The following is a 24,261-nucleotide window of genomic DNA, read 5'->3' as shown; positions in this document are numbered from 1 at the left end:
TAAAAGAGTTTATGAAAGGACTATTTGGTCGTTCCCGCCGTGAAGGCCCCAGCCCCGGCGTGGGAACTTAACGTGGTGCTGACCAGGCTCATGGGGCCCCCATTCGAGCCGATGCACTCCGCACCGATGAAGTTTGTGTCGTGGAAGACTGCATCCTGGTGGCCATTACCTCTGCACGACGAGTGGGAGAGATCCAGGCCCTATCCTGCAAAGCACCGTACTTGACTTTCCATGCCTCGAGGGTGGTGCTTAGGACGCACGCCTCCTTTATGCCCAAGGTGCCGTCGGACTTCCATCTTAACGAGCCCCTGGTGTTACCTGTTTTCTTCCCGTCTCCTTCGTCGCCGGCCGAGAGGACTTTGCACTCGCTGGATGTGGCTAGAGCGCTGAAGTTCTACGTGGATCGCACGAAGAGTTTTCGGAGGAATCAAGGGAAGGCTCTCTCGAAGTCTTCTATTTCCAGATGGCTCTCCGGCTGCATCATGCACTGCCACCGGTTGGCTAACTGACCGCTGCCAGGCCGTCCGAGAGCCCATTCGACCAGAGCGATCGCTGCTACTACGGCGTTCCTATCTGGTGTGCCCCTGCTGGACATCTGCAGGGCTGCTACATGGAGGTCGACGCACACCTTCACGAGATTCTAATGCGTCGATCGGGATTCCAGGGAGGAGTCCAGGGTCGGCCAAGCAGTGCTGCGCAACCTGTTCGCTTAAGGTGAGCCTGGTGAGGAGGTAAGAGATGCTTAATGTTGAGTTGTATTGCTTAATGTTGAGCCTTTTGCCACCTCCCGTGGTTGTGCATGTGTGTACTGCTATGTATTCTTATATTCATGAGCATGTGAATCCATGCCAGACCCCATGCTGAAGAAGGAACAAGTTACTTACCTGTAACTGTTGTTCTCCAGCATGGGTCTGGCATGGATTCACATGCGAACCCTCCCGCCTACCCCTCTGCGGCTCTTCACTTGGTCATACTGCCACTTCACGTGCTACCAAATCTGAAGATGGCTGCAAGAGGCGGGGCTTAGGGAGATGGCAGTCATTGGCTGTGGTCAGTATGATGCAGAGATCAGTGATTGGTTACTACTACGAAAGACAGATCAGAAACGAAACTGATACTGATTTTTCTTTCCCGAGGATTCCCAGCCTGACGGGGAATATTCATGAGCATGTGAATCCATGCCAGACCCATGCTGGAGAACAACAGTTACAGGTAAGTAACTTGTTCCATCCCTCCTGATAGGGACGACAAGCGTTTTGATGGCTGGGCGAAGAAAATGTTTTCTTCACAGGGTAGGGCGCTTCAGGCAGCCAACTCTGTATGTGCCTTGTCACGTTTCACGCACACTCTGTGGAACTTTCTCCTTAGCGGCTGAACATATTCCGGAAGGGGACGAACGGGATGGTTTCCTTGCCATGGTTCAGGATGGCAAGGATGCCATGTGTGAGGCCATTCAGTCGGGTTTGGACATGGCAGATTGCGTCAGCCGGTCCATGGCAGCGAGCACCGTGATACGCAGGTTTTCGTGGTTGCGGAAGTCGGGGTTTGCTCCTGATGTGCAGGCCCGGCTCCTCAACATGCCCTTTGATGGGGAACTTCTTTTTGGCAGCAAGCCTGACGAGAGCCTTGAGAGGTTGCAGACCTCCAAAGCTGCTGCAAAGTCGTTGGGCGCTGCAGTTCGCCAACCTCCGCCTTTTCGTCCTAGGGGACAGCAATGGAGGGGAGGTTCCTTTTCGTTATTACTCCTCCTTTGGTAAAGCGAGAGAAGCTGCCAGTCAAAGAGGCCACCATAGGAGTGCCAGAGGTGGAAAACAAGGTACTCGAGGTGCCAAGGCTGCTCGGGCTCTTGCCTCTTTGCCCTCAGGCAACGCCGCAGCCGCTTCAGCACAGTCATGAGGCCATGTCCCATGGTTCGCCGGTTGGGGGAAGGCTGGTGCAGCATCTTGGAGAGTGGCGCGCCATTACTTCAGATGTGTGGGTTCATAGAGATCCTAACCCATGGCTACTGTCTTCCTTTCCGGCAGAGGCCTCGAGACAAGACAATCCACCGGGGAATCTCTTTGAAGAGTCCGGATCCGCTCATTGCGCAGGAAATTCAATCCTTGCTGGAGAAAGGCGCCATAAAACTGGTGCCTGTAGCGGAGAGGAACAAGGGATGGTATTCCCCTCATTTTTTGATTTCCAAGAAAGGCGGGGGTTTGAGACCCATCGTGGACTTGCACGGTTTGAACAAACTCCTCAGGAAGAACAAGTTCAAGATGGTTTCTCCTTCTCAAGTCCTCCAGGCCCTTCAACTTCAGGACTGGTTGGTGTCTCTCGACCTCAAGGACGCTTATTTTCATGTGCCGATACTTCCAAAGCACAAGAAGTACCTGAGGTTCGCGATTGGCGACTCGCACTTTCAGTTTCGGGTCCTGCCGTTCGGGTTGACTTCCGCCCCGAGGGTCTTCACCAAGCTCATGCTAGTGGTGGCAGCGCACCTCAGGAAAGGGGGATTCACGTCTACCCCTACCTGGATGATTGATTGATCAAGGCGCGCTCTCCCGAGCAAGTCCTGGATCATCTGTCAGTCACCTGCCACTCCCTCCGCAAGCTGGGCTTCTCCCTCAACTTGATGTCCCATTTGACATCGACTCAGAGGCTCCAGTACATGGGAGCTGTGCTCGACATGTCCCTGGGGCAGTGTTTTCCTCCCCAGGTGAGGGCTCATCACATTCAGCAGATGGTGCACAAGTTTCAGCTTGCCCAGAATCTCCAAAGAAAGAAGGGTCAAAGAGTTATTCCAGATTGAAGTGGGTTTTTATGGCACGCTTAAATACAGTGTAGTCCTGAATCTGCCGCTTCTGGGCTGGAAGTTTGTTCCATAGAAGGGGACCTTGAGCATCAAGAGTGGTACCTCCAAATTTGGCTGCCCTGTATTTTGGGTGCTTGAGAATAGTGGCAGAGGATGAACGAAGGTTCCTCGTGTTGGGTTTGATGCTAACACGGGCTGACAAGTAAGTAGGGCACAGAGGCTGAGGCATTTGTGGGTCGTGGTCAGTATCTTGTGCGTTATCCGATGTTTAACGGGAAGCCAGTGAAGTTTTTTCCTGAAAGTGGAGTTGTGTACGAGACTGATTGAAAATATTACGCACAGCATTATTCTGAGCCACTTGTAATGATTGGATGTAGGAGGCTGTGGTGCCCGCTAGAAGGCTGTTACAATAATCCAATCTTGAATTGATCAATGCAGTGGACAGAAGGGCACAGTTTTCTTCCGAAATGAATGGTCGAATATAGCCTATTTTATTTGAGACCGCAGCTAGATTTAATGCTGGAGACATGGGACTTCATAGAGTTCTTCGTCAAGAACGACGCCCAGGGTCTTGACTTTCTTCTGGACAAGAATGGCATCCTGCATTCTTCTGGTGCCAGAGGCCAGGTTGCGGATGAGATCTTTGCAATGGGCAGTCAAGCTCCAGTGCTCTGTCCTCCCGCAGGTTGTCGGACCCTGTTCAGGTGCCGTCCTCGGTCGCCCAGGACCTTCTGTGGTGGGCCATCGAAGACAATCTGATGAAGGGGGCTCCATTTTGGCTACCCTGCCGGAGGTGACGGACGCAGCCCTCACGGGATGGGGCGCTCATGCCAACGAGTTGACAGTCAGCGGTCGTTGGTCTCCTACAGAGTCCAGACTCCATAGCAATCTGTTGGAGCTGAGGGCCGTCAGGCTAGCCCTGAAGGCTTTTCTGCCGAATCTGCGAGGGAAGAATGTCCTGATCCTGACGGACAACACAGTTGCCATGCACTACCTCAACAAAAAGGGCGGGGGGCAGGGTCACTTCCTCTGTGCAGGGAGGCGATGCAGCTCTGGTGCTGGGCAATCCAGTAGGAAGTTTCGATCTCTGCAGTTCATCTGGCCGGAGACGAAAACGAGACGGCAGACGCTCTGAGCAGGCAGAGCACGATCTCATGACTTGGAGTTGGCTCAGGAGATTCTCCTGGAGATCTTTGCCCTTTGGGGGACCCCTCAAGTGGATCTCTTCGCCTCCAGTGTCAACGGGAAGTGCGAGAGGTTCTGCTCGAGGGAATTTACTCCAAAAGGAGCCTTAGGAGACGCGTTCGTGGTGGGGTGGTCATTTCCACTGCTGTACGCGTTTCCTCCAGTCCCCGTCATCCTGCAAGTACTGCGGAGGTTACGGAGGTTCGGTTCCCGGATGATCCTCATTGTTCCGGTGTGGGCCCGGAGGACGTGGTACCCGGACCTTCTCGACTTGTCAATCTGCCCTCCACGTCGTCTTCCCTACCGAGACAATCTGCTCTCACGGGAGGGGGGGGGGTAGGCTCTCCATCCAGAGGTCCGATCGCTCAACCTTGGTTTCTGAAAGGTTGAGGTATAAGGATTGGGACCTCCCTGAAGACGTGATGGAGGTGTGGCTCTCGGCCAGACGGCCCGCAACAAAGTCCCTGTACCGTTGGCGTAAGTTCTGCGACTGGTGCAGGGTTAAGAATGTGGATCCCTTTGCATGCGACATTCCCATGGTTCTGTCTTTTTTGCTTTCTTTGGCCCACAGGGGCTTGCAAGTGGGTACCGTTAAAGGTTACCTGGCAGCGCTGTCCATATTTAAGCGCTCGTCTGAAGAGTGTTCCTACTTTAAAATTCCTTTAATTTCTCAGTTTCTGAAAGGGCTCACTAATGTGTACCCTCCGTCACATTTCCAGGTGCCCGGTTGGGATTTGAACCATGTTCTCAAGTTTCTGATGGGTGCTCCGTTTGAGCCTTTGCATTCATGCCCTTTGCGACTGTTAACTCTTAAAACTGTATTTTTGGTTGCTTCCACTCGCTGAGCGAGTTACTGGCACTTTCAGTTAAGCCACCCTTCACTGTGTTTCATAAGGACAGGGTTGTCCTTGGGGTTCGTCCTTCCTTTCTTCCGAAGGTGGTGTCGAATTTCATTTAGGCCAGAAGGTTGTTCTTCCGGCGTTTTATCCTCCTCCACATCCTGGTAAGGAAGAGGAGAGGCTCCATAGGCTTGATCCTAGGAGAGCGTTAAGCTTTTATATTTCACTCATGTCCCGGGTCCGAGTGGACGATCAACTCTTCATTGGTGACGCTTGAAAGCGTTTGGGACAAGCTGTGACGAAGCAGACTTTGTCTCGCTGGATTATTCTGGCTATCTGAGTGTTACCGCTTGGCGGGTAAGGACCCACCGGTTGGCTTGCGGGCTCATTCTACCAGGGGTATGGCTGCCTCTACTGCCTTACAGAGGGGTGTTCCTATTCGTAACATCTGTGATGCAGCCACCTGGGCTTCGGTACATACTTTTGTACGTCACTACTCCCTGAATTCCATCCGTGGGCAGGATCTGGCCTTTGGCAAGGTGGTCCTTTACTCCGCAATTTGATTGGGCATTCTAAATTTGTTTTCTAAATTCTTTTCCCACCTCCTTGCATTGGTACTGCTTTGGGAGGCTGTCATAGATATGGAATACGTCAGAGGACCCAATCCCCTCGAAGAACAAGTTACTCTTACCTGGTAATGTTCTTTCGATGGGATGGTCCAACGACGTATTCCATATCGCTCCCTCCCTGCCTTCCCTGCTACAGAGTTTCTTATGCGATTGCAGCTTACGTTTCCGCAAGGCTTTGTGTGTCAGACTGGCAGAAGACTGGTGCCACATGTTCTGGGGAAAAAACTACAACTGAGGCTACGGGCGTCGTGCGTCCTACTTATAACATCCAGTGACGTCGGCCGTCGGAGGAGGTCCTCGAGGGTGGCGTATCGATGCAGACGATTTTCCGAAGCAATGCAGCTGTGGTGATTACATGTCATAGATATGGAATACGTCGTTGGACCATCCATCGAAAGAACGTTTACAGGTAAGAGAGTAACTTGTTCGTTGCTGTTTGCGGTACTCGCAAGAAGCTTGAAACACTGAAGTGCCAATTGTTTGAAAGTTTGCCGGTTGCGGTCGGTGGTGGTCCCATTGTGGTGTAGGAGTCCCCAGAAGTCCTCCCTCTTGTCACCACGACTGAGCCCCAGGAACAACAGGATCTGCAGAGCTGCACAGAAACAGAGGCCATCAGCTGCATCTTTTTCTTTAAACCTAAAGTTACTGTAAAGTCTGAGAACCTATCTCTCACTGTAAATTTGCTTGCTCTTCTTCTTCACAAGTCTCCCGGCTTGTGGCCTTACATTTTCACCAAAGACCTCTCAAAACATTGTGCAAAGACTTTTACTCACCTTCAAGAAGTGCTTCAGTCCACATGGACTTTTGCCCATTGATAACGGCTCAGCCTGGTTCCCTGAATGACTCCTCTACTCTGTTAGTGTTGCACCTATCCTTCCAGGAAGGGGTTACCATGAGGGTGTAGGAACTGTCTGTGTGCCATCCCCAATGGGTCTTTACTATTTCTGAGAAACCTAAGAGTATGTATTTCTGAAGTGTATTTGAGTGTTGCTTTTATATTGTACCTTCTGAAGGCTTGTTTAAAAGACTGGTAAATTGTTTTATCAAGAAACCTTGAGTATCAGTGTTTGTTTGAATACTTGTCGCTGTGAATCCCTGTCTAACTCCACTACTGCTCACATTGACCCCTCTTGATGAGCCTGGCTACATAACCAACCTGTGTAGCTCAGACTTATACCAAAGGTTGGGTCCCTATTGACAGGAGGCTGAGGTTGTTGTGCACCCAAAGGGTACTACCCCAAATCTTTGCCTAACACTTTGCCTGTTTAGACTGGCTTGGTTTCTACCAGCGTTCCCAATCCACATGTGTTGGTGTCGTTTTTTGGAAGCGGGTCTTGCCAGCCCCGAGTGATTGGCCGCTACAACTTGAATGCAGTGCATTTTGAGGTGGCGATATCACAATCCCGGAGTTCAATATAATTTGACAGTTCTTGGAGCCTCTATACCTTTTTTTTTAAACAAATTACTTTTAGAATGCTGAAGGACTTGTACCATTTAGTATTTCCACATTAGAACATTAAGCATATCCATAATTGAAATAAAACTTTTCACTGCAGTGAACTCTCCTACCATGTGTATGCATAGTGTAATTGCATATTTGTACGTGGGCAAAGGCCATCATGTTGTGGTCGTTAGTCAGAATTCCCATTTCTGTGCCAATTCCCTTCAACCTTCGAGACCCTCTGTTGCTGGAGTTTAGGACTTTTTAATTTGAACCTTGGAGTGAGTCCTTTTTCTCACTAATATGTTTTTGACCTGATTTGGATTTTGTGTTTTTACTGTTTTTGGAGTCTGACAAACTCCATAGGCATGTACTTTTTGTATGGTGACACCCAGCACCTTCATAGGTTTAAATACCTTTTGTTGTGTGAACTACCGTGCCTGAGAATAGTGAAGTGAAATTTACTTTATTTACCTTTGTTCTCTTTGCAGATCAAGCACACACCATGTTATTTGGCATGCTGGGGTGGGGTTAGCTAGTAGCCCCTTAACCTACATTCTCATGTAACATTTCTTATGTTACCGTCACTACTTTAAATGGCTCGTAACAGTGGTTTAATTTTTCTACCACAGGCTGAACCCTCAGCTGCAGTACAGCACCCATGGATACCCATTTTGTCAAAATGACCCTGGTCGTCTTGTTTTCGCCATTTTCTGTTTGTGAGCTCTTTCTTGGGTTTTACTCTGTGCGTTGAGCCAGGTGTGAGCCCTATGTTCATATTCTTTGGTGCGCTTCAGCCCTGAAACCCGCCTATGGCTCTAGTGTGTCTGGAAGGACAGGATGTGAGGGAGGTTCCCGAAACTCCCCTGTCCTTTGTCTCTAGGAATGCCTGAATGCAACCAGTCCCGATTGGCTGGCTTTCCTTTCTGGCCAGCCACCCTGCTGTGTGATTGACAGCCTAGCGGGAGAAACCTGCTTGAAAGGCGAGGGTTTTGGGACTACAGGCAGAGTCGACCACTGGGAGGAACACCTGATGAAGAAACTGTGAACGAAGCTTGCTGCATCCTCCTGGACTTTTGAATCGCCCGGTGAAGCCCTGCTGCTGTGCTTAAACTCCTTTTTCAATTAGACAAAGAAACTCCGGAAGGGACGACTTCTTCCCTTGGGTAAGTGGGTCCAACTAACCCAAAGACTAACTCCACTGGACCATCTTCCCCGACTGGCTGTACTTCTTTGTTGCTGCAAGAACCAAGTCCCATCGGTTGAGAAATCTGTAGTCTAGTGCAATGTCTGAAATCCAGCCAGAAACTCCAGGAGTCTCCTAAGGACCCTCCAGAAGCAAAGTGCTCAAACCGCAAAGTGCTGCTGAACCGAAAAGAGCTCATAGCTGCTGACAACCTCCAAAGTGCCGCCACAGGAGCCCTCCAGACGGCCTCTCTCGTGTCCCCATTCCTGAGGCTCAGGAACCCAGGTGGCTTTACTTTAGAGTTGATTCCAACTCTGCTTTTCACAGGCTTAACAGCTTGTGGCCGTACAAGTGATTTTTCTAGAAACTCTCTACTTTGTTCAAGACTTTTTATGTAACAAGTGCCTCAGCTCCATAGGCTGTGTTCCAATTGACTTTGGCTGTCCTGGCTCCCTGCAGACTCTTCTAGCCCATTGACTTTGATATTTTTGTCCCTCATAGGTGGTAACTTGTTTTAGACTGTTACTGCTGGGAAAGGCTTGTCTAGATTTCATTGGAAAGTTTAATTGTCCTCAAATACTGAGGTGTTTAACCTTTTCCATCCTTAAACCTTTCCTTTCCGCGACCGCAGAATCTAAAAAGTATAACTAGTGTTGTTATATAAATGCCATTACTGTTCATGTTTATGAAGTCACCTCAGGGTGTGGGAAATTGTGTAAGAAGCATATCCAACGAGTATCCACTAACTTGCTTGATTCTGATAAGTATTTTTTCTCCAGCATGGGGTCTGGCATGGATTCACTTGCTCCTGAATATTCCCCGTCGTCAGGCTGGGAATCCTCGGTAAAGAAAAAATCAGTATCAGTTTCGTTTCTGATCTGTCTTTCGTAGTAGTAACCAATCACTGGTCTCTGCGTCATACTGACCACAGCCAATGACTGCCCTCTACCTAAGCCCCGCCTCTGGCAGCCATCTTCAGATTTTTACCGCACGTTCAAGTGTTGGGATCCTCGTGCTATTGCTCTCGAGCGTTGGTGTTATTTTTCACGTTTTTTCTCAAATTTATTTTTTCGGTCAAAAGAGCCTCAAGCTCCACCGTTTCTTCATCCGATTAACGGGGACCCGTGTCGGATTCGTCTACGCCCCTCAAGGGTGAAGATTTCGTCGAGCCACGCTTTTGGAGGACTCAAGAAGTTTCTCAGGCCCACCTCGGACATGGCCCAGGAGAAGGGAAGCTCGACGCCCGGAAAGCTGTTCAGGGTCTGCCCTGGATGCCAGCTTCAGAATGGCTTTAAGGAGGACGAACACTCCCTTGTCTTTACTGCCTACATGAGGACAAGACGCACGTGGAGAAGGACTGTGCGTTTTGCGGCAATATGTCGGAGCGGACCATGAAGGACCGCCATCAACGTCTCGCCAACTGACTGGAAGGGAAGAGCCCGTCAGGCGAGAAGAAGAAGTCCGAGCGGTCTTCTAAAACCTTTGAGGGCGCACCGGCGACGGGGGTCCAACAGAACGAGTCCGCTGGCACCGGGAGCGCCGAACGGTCGGGCTCTACAGGCGCCAGGCAGGGCGCATCCTCCCCGGCACCATCAACCACGAGCCAACGCTCTGGCTCGGGTAAGAGGAAGGCCGAGCACCTGGCGAAGCTCCTGGAGAGACCCCGGTCGAGCTCGAAGGCCCCATCGGAGGGGGAGCGAGGCGGTGACCCTGCCCCCAAGGAGAAGGCGGTGAGTGCACCTAAGGTGGTGAAAGCCTTAATCCATCCGGCCAAGGCCTCTATCGAGACAGTCGCGGTGGCCCTGGCTCAGCCTGTGGAGGCTACACCAGTGGTGGCGACCTCGGGGCCCAGAGTCTCCCTGCCACCGCGGAGGGAGTCCTCTTTCATGCCCATTGACAGGACCCCCGTGAAACATCCGACGGAGAAGAAAAAGGGGGGGGGCAGGAGGTCGTCGTGGATTCGGCCTCAACCTCTGAGGAAGAGCTGATCGAAGTCTTAAGCCACGGCGTTGGCGTGGAAGAAGACCAGCCCGTCGGGAGGGACCCCGACGTAGGAGACGAGAACGTCGAGGGTGCCGACGGGGCTCCTGACCGCCCGTCGGACTCCCCTCAACCAGTGCCGCAAGACAACTCGGCGGCCATTTTGTTGGCTATTGTCATGATTACGGGGTTCCCTCGCAAAAGAATTTCCAAGAGTTCCTGGTTGGCCGCTTACAGTTGCTGGTCTAAGAATAGGTAGGTTGACTCTTCCTCATCACCCAACATGGCTGCCTGTAGTTACAACCTCTAGTTGGGCCAGCAGTCTAGTTTTCTGTCACTCGGGAGTATTTAAGCCCCTCCCCTTTGCTCAACGGCGCTGCGCGTCTTCAGCTGTCTCAGCGAACGCTTACCGCGGTTCAGCCCTCTGACAGGAATTCCTCAGCTTCCCTAGTATTCCATAGAAACCCTTTCTGTAGTGCCCTGGAATAGCTATTTCCGTCCAGTCCGCTGTCCCAAGTTGTGAATTCTGTGTAAAGTTGGCGTTCTTCAGTGCGGTGCTGGCGGTTACGCTTTTCCATTTGGCGTTTATTGTGAGGAGAGTTTTCGAGGCGCTCCTCCCAGTTCTGTCGCCCCTTTTTTCACAGCAAGTATCTTTACCTTTTAGTTCTCGCTATAGATTAATGGTTCCAATAGGAGCAACAGCTTTTCACACATTAGTTCTTTCGCGCAAGTGAATGTTCAAACCATATTTACCTCACAGAAGTTAAGGGGGTTGTGTGGAGAATTGTTTCTAGGAACAATAGTGTTCGTTTTTTCTGTCGTCATCAGGTACACTAAGTTTACGCATTTTGGAACCAAAAATGTTGCGGGTTGTGCACTTCAGGTTTTAGACACATTAGGGTGTTTCTGCAATTAGTGGGTTAGTGACACCATTCCTGTCTGACACTGTTAGGAAGTGTACCCTTTTAGACATTTCTGGAAGTTTTAGGATAATTCCACTCATCTCCCGCTACAGTTGTTAGTTCTATTTAGTGGCATTTCCATATTGGGTAGTTTCATTCCTTTCTCCTCACGTCCCTTCTTCAGAACACGCACCCCTGCGCAGAAGCAGGATGGAGAGCTAACCAAATCACCAACTAAGGTAACCGAAGAATACAGTTTATTTTGAAGGTGATTCTTTTTTCCCCTATTTTAAGAATCACTTAAGTTATTGAGTGTGGTAATTGTTTTTCATGTATAGATAGAGAGTCCAATTGGGATAAAGATAACAGCGCACCCTGAGAAGTTTTCCGAATATCACGTGGTGTCCCCGAGGAGTCTAAGGTAAGCGTTACAGCTATTCAGTCCTTATGCTCGGAGATAAGGACGAGACTGCCGTTACCACCAACGGAGGAACCGCTCCCGACGGGGCACCCGGAGCCAGGCCCTTCTGGGAGCCCTCCCCCCTAAGAGAAGGATTCATCCTCCACCTCCTTTTCAGCCATCACGCCCTGTTCAGCCCTCCTCCCTGTCCACAACACGTGGGGATGATACGGGGACTGACACGGCCGCGACGGGTACAGACGGCGAGGTTTACGACGAGGATCTCCCGTCGTCACCTCCCACCCGGGCTTCCCCGCCCGACGAGATTGGATCGTTTCACTCCATGATCGCCAGGGCATCCGAGCTTTTCCAGCTCTGCCCGGAAGAGAAGAAGGAAGGTTTCCTTTATCAACGGCGTGAAGCCAAGAGGAAGACGGTCCTCGCTGTACCTCTACTAGACGATATTTGGGATGAGGGCCTCGCCATCCTCAAGAACCCATCCACGACGCCGGCTAAAAGGGATCGGTACGAGAAGTACCGGGTCCCGGATGCGGCCCCCTTGTGCCTTCGGGCACAGCCGACCCCGGACTCGGTCGTCTCCGCGGCGGCCAGGAAGAAAGCGGGGGGGGGTGCTGCCTCTACATCAACCTCCCCGCCGGACGGCGAGGGAAAGAAATTAGACACGATGGGACGCAGAGTCATCTCGTCGGCAGCGACGATTAAGGCGGCCAACGCCTTGGCTATCGTAGCCTGCTACAACAGGGAGTTGTGGTACAAACTGGCCCCCCTGCTGGACTTCCTACCAGACGACAAGAGGGCGGAAGCCCTAGAGATCTTGCAGGAAGGAGAGGTGGCTTCGGACCACGCCATTACGATTGCGACGGACATCGCTGACACTGGATTTCGCCAGTTGGGCAGCGGCGTGTGCCTTAGGCGGCGTGGATGGCTCAAGGCTACTGACTTCCGTCAGGACGTGCAGACCAGAGTCTTGGACATGCCGTTCGACGGAAACAACCTGTTTGGGAAAACAGTGGACGATTCCCTTCAAGCCATCAAGGCGGACACGGAGACGGCCCGAGCTCTCCAGCAACGGCGGCTGCCCTATTGGAGCGGCGGAGGCAAACAGGGTGCCTCCAAAGGTTCCAGCGGCGGATTTTCCACCTACCGTCAAGCGGCCCGTTCGTCACAGGAAGCTTACAGGGGGCGAGGCAAGTCAGGCGGACCCCGTCGTCGTCGCCAAGGAGGACAAGGCTGCAAAGCCTCGTCGAAGCAGGACTGAAGCGGCCGTGGGGTCAGGCCCCCACCGAAGCACCCCGGTGGGAGGCCGGCTGGCGAGCTTCGTCAGCGTGTGGGAGTCCATCTCCACCGACCGTTGGGTGCTGGACGCCCTAGCTCAGGGTCACGCGCTCGAGTTTCTAAAGAGGTGCCCGCGCGTCCCCCCTGTGGCCAGGAAAGAACATCACGTCCCTCAACTTCTCTTGGAGGTAAAGGCGATGCTCAAGAAGGGCGCCACCGAGCTCCTCCCAAAGAGGCTTTGGGGCTCCGGAGTTTACTCAAGATACTTCCTCGTGAAGAAGAAGACGGGAGGATGGCGTCTCATCCTGGACCTACGACGACTGAACAAATTCATCAAGGCACAGAAGTTCCGGATGGTCACCCTCCAACACGTCCTGGGTCAACTGGAGGAGGGCGATTTCCTGTCGTCGTTGGATTTGGAGGATGCCTACTTCCATATTCCCATCCTAAAGGGACACCGAACGTTTCTCAGGTTCGTGCCCAAGGGCGTCACTACCAGTTCAGAGCCCTTCCCTTCGGATTGAGGTCGGCACCCAGGGTGTTCACCAAGTGCCTCGCACCGGTGGCGGCGCAGCTGCGCCGAGAGGGTATCCACGTCTACCCCTACCTGGACGACTGGCTCATCCGAGCAAAGACGAAGGAGCTCGCCGTGGAGCACACGGCAAGGACCGTCCAACTACTCACGGACCTGGGATTCTCCATAAACTACGCCAAGTCCCACCTGGTGCCCGCGCAAGACGCACTGTTTCTGGGAGCGAAGCTCGACACAGTGTCGCTTCTGGGCTCTCCGTCGGAGGAAAGGACGAGGGCCATCTTGGGCAAGGTGCAGCGGATGCTGGTTGCGGACGCGGCCAGGGTGAGGTCCATCAAGTCCCTCCTCGGAATGATGTCTTCTTGCATTTATCTCATCCGCCTGTGCAGGCTCCGGATGCGCCTGTTGAAGGAGTTCCTGGATGCGCGCTGGATCCAGACGACGGGCAGCTTCGAGGAGAGGATCACACTCGACAAGAGTTTCCGACGAGCGATCCGGTGGTGGGGCACCCGCACGCATCTGACGGCGGGCATGGACTTCCAGACCCCCGGCCACCAGGAGACAGTGACCACGGATGCCTCCCTGGAAGGGTGGGGAGCGCACACCGAAAATCTGCACGCAAGAGGCCTTTGGCTTCCGACGGAGAAGTCCCTCCATATCAACGTCCTGGAGCTCTGTGCAGTGTTTTGGGCCCTCAGGTCCTTTCTTCCGTCCCTCAAGGGCAAGGTGGTGAGGATCTTCACCGACAACACCACCATGTTCTACATCAGGAAGCCGGGGGGAACCACGTCCCCAGCCCTGTCCAAGGAGGCGCAGGATCTGTGGCATTGGGCCGTCGCCCAAGGGATGTTTCTGGTACCGTTTCATCTGGCAGGGATAAAAAACACCATCGCCGACTCGCTCAGCAGAGAGCTGCGCTCGTGCCACGAGTGGGAACTACGACAGGATCTAGTGGACCGCCTCTTTCGACGGTGGGGCACACCCCAGATCGGTCTGTTCGCGACGGCGACGAACTCCAAGTGCCGGAGGTTCGCCGGCAGGTTTCCCCAGCCGAGGAGCATGGGCGATGCTTTCTCGTTCCCCTGGGAGGGCCTGTTTCTATACGCGTTCCCTCCATTGCCATTGCTGATCCGGCTCATCAACCAGCTCAAGAGGTCACGGTGCAGGATGATCCTCGTCGCACCTGCGTGGCCGAGGCAGATATGGTTCCCGGACCTTCTGGACTTGTCAGCGTCCCCGTCAATCAAGCTGCCAGTGGATGCGAATCTTCTGCCGTACCTTCTGACGCTGGCCAAGGCTGGACTGGTGCACGCGTCCATCAAGATTCATCTTGCTGCGATCTCCCGATACACCAGAACCACGGGGCGGACGTCTTTGTGGTCTCATCGTCTGGTGAAAGAATTCATGAAGGGACTGTTCAGATCGTTCCTGCCGGTGAAGGCTCCGGCCCCGGCGTGGGAGCTCAACGTGGTGCTGACCAAGCTCATGGGACCTCCGTTCGAGCCTCTGCACTCGGCTCCGTTAAAGTTCTTGTCGTGGAAAACAGCGTTTCTTGTGGCCATCACCTCCGCACGAAGAGTGGGAGAGATCCAGGCCCTTTCCTGCAAGCCCCCGTACTTGACTTTTCACGACACGAGGGTAGTGCTCAGGACGCACCCCTCCTTCATGCCAAAGGTACCGTCGGACTTCCACCTCAACGAACCCTTGGTGTTGCCTGTTTTCTTCCCGTCGCCTTCGTCGCCTGCCGAAAGGACTTTGCACTCGCTGGATTTAGCTAGAGCGCTGAAGTTTTACGTGGACCGCACAAAGTGTTTTCGGAAGACGTCACAACTTTTTGTGAACTTTGGACCTGTCAATCAGGGGAAGGCTCTCTCAAAGGCCTCCATTTCCAGGTGGCTCTCCGGCTGTATCATGTACTGTCATCGGTTGGCAAACCGACCGCTGCCTGGCCGTCCGAGAGCCCATTCCACCAGAGCGATCGCAGCTACCACGGCGTTCCTATCTGGTGTGCCCTTGCTGGACATCTGCAGGGCTGCTACGTGGAGGTCGACGCACACCTTCACAAAATTCTACTGCGTCGATCGGGATTCCAGGGAGGAGTCCAGGGTCGGCCAAGCAGTGCTGCGCAATCTGTTCGCCTAAGGTGAGCCTGGTGAGGAGGTAAGAATTGCTTAATGTTGAGCCTTTGCCACCTCCCGTGGTTGTGCATGTGTGTACTGCTATGTATTCTTTATTCATGAGCATGTGAATCCATGCCAGACCCCATGCTGGAGAAGGAACAAGTTACTTACCTGTAACTGTTGTTCTCCAGCATGGGTCTGGCATGGATTCACATGCGAACCCTCCCGCCTACCCCTCTGCGGCTCTTCACTTGGTCATACTGCCACTTCACGTGCTACCAAATCTGAAGATGGCTGCCAGAGGCGGGGCTTAGGTAGAGGGCACTCATTGGCTGTGGTCAGTATGACGCAGAGACCAGTGATTGGTTACTACTACGAAAGACAGATCAGAAACGAAACTGATACTGATTTTTTCTTTACCGAGGATTCCCAGCCTGACGACAGGGAATATTCATGAGCATGTGAATCCATGCCAGACCCATGCTGGAGAACAACAGGTAAGCAACTTGTTCCTTCAGTCACCTTCGAGGGCTTCAAGGCCGGGTTATCGGCCATCTAAGGCCTCTATAGCAAGGTGGATGGTTGTGGGGCAGCATAAAACACTTCCAGCTAACATGCACGCCCACGCTGTCAGAGCCACGGCCATTGCATTCCAGCGGCAGGTGCCATGGCAGGTCATCAGCAGAACGGCCACCCGGGCCACCCCTTTGGCTTTCTGTAAGCACTACTGTTTGGACGCCGGCTCCAAGTCAGATGCGGGTTTCAGACAGGGGGTTCTAAGGAATCTGTTTTCTTAAGGAGGGTCTCCTCTCCACCCTGGGGCTACATTCAGTTGTAATCGCCCATGCAGTATGGATGAAAGGGGACGGAACGTAAGCGTAATTAACAATTATTCACTCTAGTGACTGACGTACTCTTAGTCCATAGTACCCTTCCTGCCAAACGTCTCACCACCCCCCCTAATACTGGTGTCATTGGGCAATGTTAAATATTGTCGACACGTCAATGGGGACTGAGGAGTGGCAGCAGTGGGTGGAGTCAAGGGAGCGTATGCTCCCAGGGACACGCCCCTGAGCTCCTCTAAATTTAAAGGGGAAGTAATTTTTTTCTGGTGAAAAAGGTTCCGTCTCCCATCCCTAGCGAGGGACGCCCGTGCAGTATGAAAGCAGACTATGGACTAGGAATACCTTGGTCATTACGGTGAGTAATTCATTTCTGTGCAGTGTTGCTGGGAGCACCATGAGCGTCCCTTTTTCTTACCTGTGCTGACACGTTACCAGGGCAAGGGGACATTTTTTGTCTCACCTGTGTTTTTATTTTGAGAGATCTGCACACCCTACCTTAAGGGGCGAGCTGAGAGGAAACATTGTCTCCCTTTTCTCAGTTTTCCAGTAACCTCTAGTTACTGCTCCAAGTTCATCTGGTGGGCTGATGGCAGTGTACCTTTTAGTGGTCTTTTGCCGCAGGCTGCATTTGCAGCAACGGTAAGGGACACATGCTTTAAATGGTGGCTGTACTTTTTTAAGTTCCACAAATTTTATTTTATGTAGTTTACTGTGTTGTTTTCCAAATAAACATTCATTTTTTTATTTTCGTTTTTTGGATTTTGCAACTAGTTAAAACAAATTATTTTCTTAAAAAGAAATGGTTAAAAATAGAATAGAATCTCGGACCTATACCAACAAGATTGTGGTTGTTGATACTGACTCCTGTTGAGTGGGTTCGGAGATTTGTTTCCGTAATATGAGCTCCGTTGGTCTGTAGGTTTGAAGAAAGAAAAGAGAACAATAGGGTGATCCCTTCTTAGTGGTAGGGTCTACCAGCAAACTGATTTAGGGATCTTATCTGATCCAGATTTGACTACTCGGGTCAAAAAAAAAAAGCCGACCGGTTTCAGTGGTATTGAGACTGGATGTCACCACTTTCTTCAGGGCTATAGACGCGCACTGGTTTTTATTGTGTGGTCTGTAGAATTCTTCATAGGAGAACTGGGTCTCTAAGATCCAGGAGTGGAGAGTCACCCCAATAATGCTTTAATCAAATCCCATCTATCAGGGCCTGGATTCGGGTAACATGGGTTTTTTAATTTGCGAATCCACTGGGTTCGTTTGCCCACCTTCCACTTGCTTGTCGGAACGCCGCCGTCGTGCCGTAGCTCATAGTCTAGACTCCGAACCCACTCAACAACAGGAGTCAGTATCAACAACCACCATCTTGTTGGTATAGGTCCGAGATTCTATTCTATTTTACCCGACCTGAGCCATCTCTATTGGACAGCTGCCCCCCCTCCCCCAAGTTTCAATGGGTGTATGACTGTTGAGCGGTGGACTCAACCAATATTCTTTCGTAAGTCGAGGGTGCTGAAGCAGAAACTCAGTCGACCACTGGAACTGAAGATCTGAAGGATGTCTGCAGCCACCTCCAGCAATAGCAAAAGCCGTCTAACTGGCACAGTTTTGACATCAACTTCTGTCCGCTGGGGAATCTCTGTAGTGGGTGACTTTCTCCCTTGGACTGGTGGGCCTAACCAGTTCCAGAGACAAACTGCATTTTGCACCATCCCTGGACGATCTGCGACCCGATACACCCCCCCCAAGGACCGTAATTCTTCAATGCCCGGTAGTGTGCCATTTTGCGGTGTAACGTCTTCTGCAGCGTGATTTCATCTCAAACTTGGTAGGCATCCTCCTGGACCTCAAGTGACTGGAGCCTGCTCTTGAAAGTCCCTTGAGACAAGGACCAAGAAAGGGCGCAAACTCCACCGCACATCAACCATCCTTCAACCAAACCTTGAAAGAGGCACCTACTAGCCAGTGCTGCAAACATCTTCTGCTGAGCGTCCAACTGCTAGTGCAACCACCAGACCCCCTCCAGTTCTTCTCTTCAATCTTCAAGACCAAGAATCCTGAACCTTGGTCTGCTGTCGCCTCTACTTGGGGCCCTGCTGCACTTGCTTCTTCCCTTACAAGGTACTGTTAAGTCCCTAATACTTAGCTGGGGGCCTGCTTTGTTGTTACTGTGCTTTCGAGGGTTGCAGTTAAACTGGTACTTGCACCCCCTCCCAGACCTACCATGGGTGACATGGGGTGGACATACCTTTGTGCTCTTTCTTGCCTTGGGACATAGGTCGTTGGGGCAATTCGGCAAGGGAACTTCCACATTTCCTTGCCAAGAGACCTAACTGATGCACACCTGTAAACGTGAAGATATCTTTATAGACTCTGCCTTGGCCACTGCTTACCTGCCTTTTCTTCCTAATCCCTTGGCCACTGGACCCTCAGTGCCCCCATGACTTTGTGAGACTCACCTATAATAGGTTTGGAGTTCCTAAGATTGGCTAAGCAGGGGTTAACTAAAGTTACACAGGTTGGACTAAAGTTGGCCTATTTGTTTCGGAAGTTTCTGCTACTTCTTGTTTTGCCTTAGAAATGGTTCTAAAGTATTTTATACTTTGGACAGTCCAAGAATTCTGTGATTATATAACTGGGTGATAGTACTTAAGTGTTTCCTTGAACTAAGTGTATACTCGGAGCTCTGTGTGCCTCACTCACTACAGCCCTCCTCCCTCCTAGACTGGCTGTTCAGCCATTGCTACCAAACCTTGGGGTAGTTCAGGCTAAACCAAAGGAGTGTAACCCTTTTCAATAAAGGTGGGCTTTACCCTAACAGTCTTATAGTGGAATTACTTGTATTGTTTCCTCCCTCCTATATAGTAGTTCTACAAAACTTTCCAAGCATCTTTTTTTCTCTGCACTGGTACTGCACGTTTATTCCTGTGACTGTTTTTCACACTGACATACCCTCTGATGAAAGATGGTGTTCCCTATCAATGATCCATAATTATTTTCAAATAAAGAAATGTATGAATTAAATTACTTGGCGCCTACTAGTTGCAACGCTGCTTTGATTTTTAGAAAAGGCATTCATGTTTCACACGTATGCTGTGTAATCAATGATCCAAATGCAGTTCAAGCAGCATCACCAGAGTCGATTACACATTTTGATGTTCACATGTGCTTTCTTCCAATGGTCTGATAGAAAAACTCAGTTTGTCCTACCCCGGATAGGTGCTCTTTTTTTGACCTGAAATCTAATTGATAACCTCATCCTCCAGAATCTACACTCTTCTCCCCAGACTCCTGCCTCGATGTATCGGTGAAAATGTAATTCTTGGTGATGAATCCACTGTTAAACAGTCTTGTGTTTTAGAACTCATGGCATGACGTTTTTGTCTTTCCCTTCAATGTATAGGAAGGAGTTGACCCGAAGAAGCTGGATGCCCTTACTACAGGCTTTGGTTTCCCCGTTGGTGCCTCCACTCTTGCAGACGAGGTTGGCATTGATGTTGCTGCTCATGTGGCTGAGGATCTCGGCCAAGCGTTTGGCGAGCGCTTTGGAGGCGGGAACGTGGAGCTTTTAAAAGCCATGGTGGCCAAAGGGTTTTTAGGTGAGTACCCACAGTTAGACGTTTAAGTAGTTGCCTGAATGTGTGACATGGTAATGCAGTTTGTAGCCTGTTTCTTGGTTGATGTGCTGTTTTCCAGGTTTTACCACCTTTACCCTCAACTGTCCTTGTTCTGATATGTGGGGGGCCTCCTGCTTTGGGATCTTCCCTATTCACTGGATCGTTGTCTTTTAAGGCTCCTAACATGTCAGACAGATGGTTCAACCAGCAGCCAAGCATTCACTGCTGTGATAGTCGATCTTACTGGTCTCTGGTTTGAATATTGATGAGATGGATTTATCATATGTGGCCTGGTGGACCGATTTCTGTAGGCCACTCAAGTGCTAGTGAACAGGGGAACTCTGAGGTTAGCCAAACCCAATAGAGGTCAGCGTGGAGAGTGGTCAAGGCTTAGTCTCAGGAGAGTTGAGTGCGGTCAGGTGTCCACAATTGAGTCCATGCTGTGAAATACACAAAGATTCTGCTTGGACAAGTACAAAAATACTCTATTGGAACAGCTTTTAAAACTAACATTTAAAAGACGATGGAATTGAATAAAAAGTTATTCATAAAATATATTATATGGGAAATGGGGATGGTTGTAAGTATTGCAATTGCTCACCACCATTTTTCCCAAGTGGCCTGGCAGCAAGTCAACTGGGAGGCACGTGATGTAGGTTTTCCCACCATTGGATCCAGTAGAAGATGCCTAGAACCTGCAGGTTCGAGGAAGATTTCCATCTGGTCCAGGAGCTGAGGTCAATCCTTTCCAAAGAGGAAATGCAACCGGCACTGATGCAGGCCTCTTCAGGAAACGCTACCAGACAGAAGGAAGCCGGTTCCAGTGACAGTCACTGCACTCTGGCGACAGCAGGCGTCTCTCCAGTCGCATTCGAAGACCTTACAGGACAGGATCCCTTAATGCTGGGATGCTGAAACTTGGCAGGAAGGCAACTTGTGGAACGAGCAGGCGACCACCGAAGTTACAGATGAAAAACAGAAGGGTGACTCTTCTGGCGTGGTAGCCCAATTCAGAGCTGGTCGGTCCACCAGGTGGTCCAGAGACAATTACGAGGGCGCTAGGCTGACAGAGCATGAGAACCTCAATACTGGTTGGTCGCAAGCCCTCTTGTTTGTCTCGACCCTTCGACCCATGAGGTTCAAAGCACTGATGAGGACCTTCTCGGATCAGGTAGTCCAGCAAGGCTTCACTGGTGCAATTGCAGGAAAAGGTACCTGGCCTCTTAAGGAGTCGTCCACGGGTCTTCAGTCAGCTGCACAGCTACACAGTATAATTGGCTTTGTGGCTGATCCTACTGGAATGGCTGCACATGTCCTCTTATCCCAAATGGCAGACTCATGGCAGAAACAATCTCACCAATGGTAAGGATCTGCACCGCGCATTCAGCCAGCAGTGGTCCAATCAGGGACCACTGCGGGTTTCACTCGTGCATGCACCCCAGACTTTCAGGCACCACAGTTGTGGAATGGGACAAGACAGTCCCATCCACTTCTTGTTTCCATGCACAAATGGCATGCACACTAGCCTGCGAAAGCTGCTGCTCTCCTGGGCAAATGCGTGACCATGTATATTAGGGATTTCCCTGAACTGATAATACAAGAAGAAGGCCAAGAAACAATATGGCCAAAGGGCAAGCAAATAATCTCCTGGCACAACCATTTCAAGCCAGTGTTAGGCAAGATTGTATGTAGTAACCCTGTGGGAGACTGCACCAGCCTTGTCCTCTTGGTAATAGGTAAACCCACCTATTGGTATAGGTCTGTACTACACAAGTTGATAGTGACTGAGCAGCCAGACTTTATCTCAAGAGGGGTCAATGTTATCTGTAGAGATATGACATAGAGATTCGCCATTGCAAGTATCAAAATAACACTTGTACTCAAGGTTTCCTAGTAAAATAATTTAACGGTGGGTTTTATATAAGCCTTCTTTAGAAAGGGCAATATGCAACAATAAAAATACACTTCACAACACTTCCTCAGATTGAAGTTAAGCAAGTAGATACCCTTTTGGGATGTCACACACACACACTTCCTACACCCTGAGGTGACTTCAATTACCAGGACACAGTTGATATTGATATGTCACTGTATACACTTGATGCAATACTGAGGTTGTGGGAAAGAAAAATGTCAGGGAAGGAAAAAGGTTAACAAGTCGTCCATATATGTGAACACTTTTCAATCTTTCCAATGAAGTCTAGGTTAGGTCTTTCCCAGCAATACAAGTTAAACTTATGCACCACCTATGATGGACAGTTGGAACCAAAGCCAATGGGTCGGAAGAGTTTGCAGGGAGCCAGGCCATCCAAAAGTCTTTCACAATGTTATTTAGAGAGTTTGTAGAAAAAATCACTGATGGACCACAAGCTGTAAGGCTTGTGAAAGGCAAAGCTGCAAGCAACTCTGTAAAAAGCAGCTACTGCAAGTCTCCAGTGAAAAGCAGCAAGCTACATATAAAAGAGCTAAGTACCCCTTCGGTCAAGACAGTACCTTAGGTTTGAAGAAGAGGATACAGTTGGCTTCTGTTCAGGCTGCAGTCCTGCAGTTCCTCTGTCCCTGGGCCTCAGTCGTGGGGGCAAGAGGGAGGACGTCTGGAGGAGTACTGTACTTCGAAGGTCGGCGATGGGCTCTTTCCAAATCAGCGGCACTTTGCGGTTTCAGCTACTGGCAAATCGCACCACTGCAGTTCTTGGACACCTTATTGGCTCCCCTTGCTTCTGGTGGGTCCAGCAATCTGAGGTGGTTTAAGCTTGGGTCATCCTGCTTTGGGAAGGTTGTTGGGGAGAATTCTCAGAAATGTGCTTATTCCTCTCTACCATTGAGACCCCTGCGACTTTTGCTGGACTATGACTTTTTAATTTTTTACCTGGAGAGAGTGAGACCTTATGCCCACTCTCGTATTTTTGTGTGATTTAAACTGTTTTGGTTTCTTTTGAGTCTGACAAACTCCATATGCATCTTGTTGCATTATGTCACACTGCACCTTCAGTGCAGTGGCCCAGGGAAGTCTTTCAGATTCCCCATGGTTTAAATACCTTACTCTTGGATGTCTACCGTTTCCAAGAGCAGTAAAGTGAAATTGACTTTACATACATTTGTAACTTTGTAGACCCTGCACACACTATCTTACAATAGGGTGCTGGAGGGGTTACTTAGTAGCACATTTGTCTAACTTCTCATGTAACAATTTTATGTTACCCTTTCCTCACTCAATGGCTGGTAGCAGTGGTTTCGTTTTCACTACTGTGATGTGCATTTACCGCGGGCTGCATTCGCAAGTGCAGTAAAGCACCCAAGGGTGCCATTTTTATCAAAATGGTCTAGCCTTCTTTTTTTGCCATTTCTTTGTGGAAAGGTCCTTCTTGAGATTTACTCTGCGCTCCAAACCAGGTTTGGTCCTTTTGTTTGTTTTGCCTTTGGCGGGGGTTCACGAGTGAACCCCGCCTCTGGCACCAGAGTGTCTGGGGTAGGCAGGAAGTGAGGAAGGTGCCCAAAACTCCCTGTGCTTAGTCTCCTAGGAGACCCAAATGCACTCTGGCGTGATTGGCTGGCTGACTGTCCGGCAAGGACAGCCACCCTGCTGGGTGTGTGGCAGCTGGGCTGGAATGAATGGGGGAAACTGTTCAAAAGGAGTCGACCACTGGAACGAAAGAACCGAAGACGAGCTGGAAGAGGACGGCTGCTCCAACTCCTGGACCATTGGTTTGCCCGGTGAAGCCCTGCTGCAGGTCTGAATTGGCAAACTACATTCGACAGAGAAGCTCCTTCAAGGACTACTGCTTCCTTTGAGTTGGTGGGACCAATCAACTCAGACACCTGGATACCATTCTCAAGTCTGGTTAGGATTAACCAGGGAGAGGGACACCAGTTTGTGTTCTTGAATCTACAGCTGCTGGAACTGAAGTGACTCCATTTTGTTTGCTTTCTTCGATGATCTTGGCCAGTGCAGGAGTCCCCCGACGTCCTCCCTCTTGGCCCCACGACTGAGGCTCAGGAACAGCGAGATCTACAGGACCTGCCAGGAACCACGACTTCAGCAGCATTTGTTTCTTCATACGAAAGGTACTGTGCCAACCCGATTGAGAGAACGCCACTCTCGCAGTGAAAGTTCATGAAACTTTGCCAACTTGCAGGCCTAATCAGCTTGTGACCCATCATATGATCCTTTCACCTAAACTGCTTCTAATAACTTTCGCGAAGAATTTACCGGTTGGTACCAGAACTGCTCTTTCCTATCCAGAACACTAGCCCATTGACTTTGGCCTGGCCTATCGACTTTAATTGAACTCTTCTGTTGAACTGAAACTATTTGCACTGCCTAGAATGTATGTGATATATTATACTTTTGTCCTTTTTGATCACTGCGAAGTAATTGAACTGCCATTTTGCTCCTATTTCAGGGGCGCTCAAACTACCTCAAAAACTTAGTTTCGTATTGAAGTGTATTTGTTTATATTAGTAATTTGCCTCTTCTAGTGAAATGTTTTCT

General features: G+C 50.5%; 1 protein-coding gene across 2 annotated transcripts in view; it reads left to right on the top strand.

Annotated features, from left to right (window-relative positions):
- Positions 1-24,261, top strand: part of HADHA (hydroxyacyl-CoA dehydrogenase trifunctional multienzyme complex subunit alpha) — a 541,230-nt gene that overhangs the window by 386,560 nt on the left and 130,409 nt on the right. For both annotated transcript variants that reach the window (XM_069605578.1, XM_069605577.1), the window contains exon 17: positions 19,556-19,751. In XM_069605578.1, coding sequence (XP_069461679.1) covers positions 19,556-19,751 — 196 coding nt within the window. The remainder of the gene's footprint in view (positions 1-19,555; positions 19,752-24,261) is intronic.

This window comes from Ambystoma mexicanum, chromosome 4p (assembly GCF_040938575.1).
Source record: "Ambystoma mexicanum isolate Mex_15411 chromosome 4p, UKY_AmexF1_1, whole genome shotgun sequence".
Taxonomy (NCBI): Eukaryota; Metazoa; Chordata; class Amphibia; order Caudata; family Ambystomatidae; genus Ambystoma; species Ambystoma mexicanum.
This window is presented reverse-complemented; position numbering and strand designations above follow the sequence as displayed.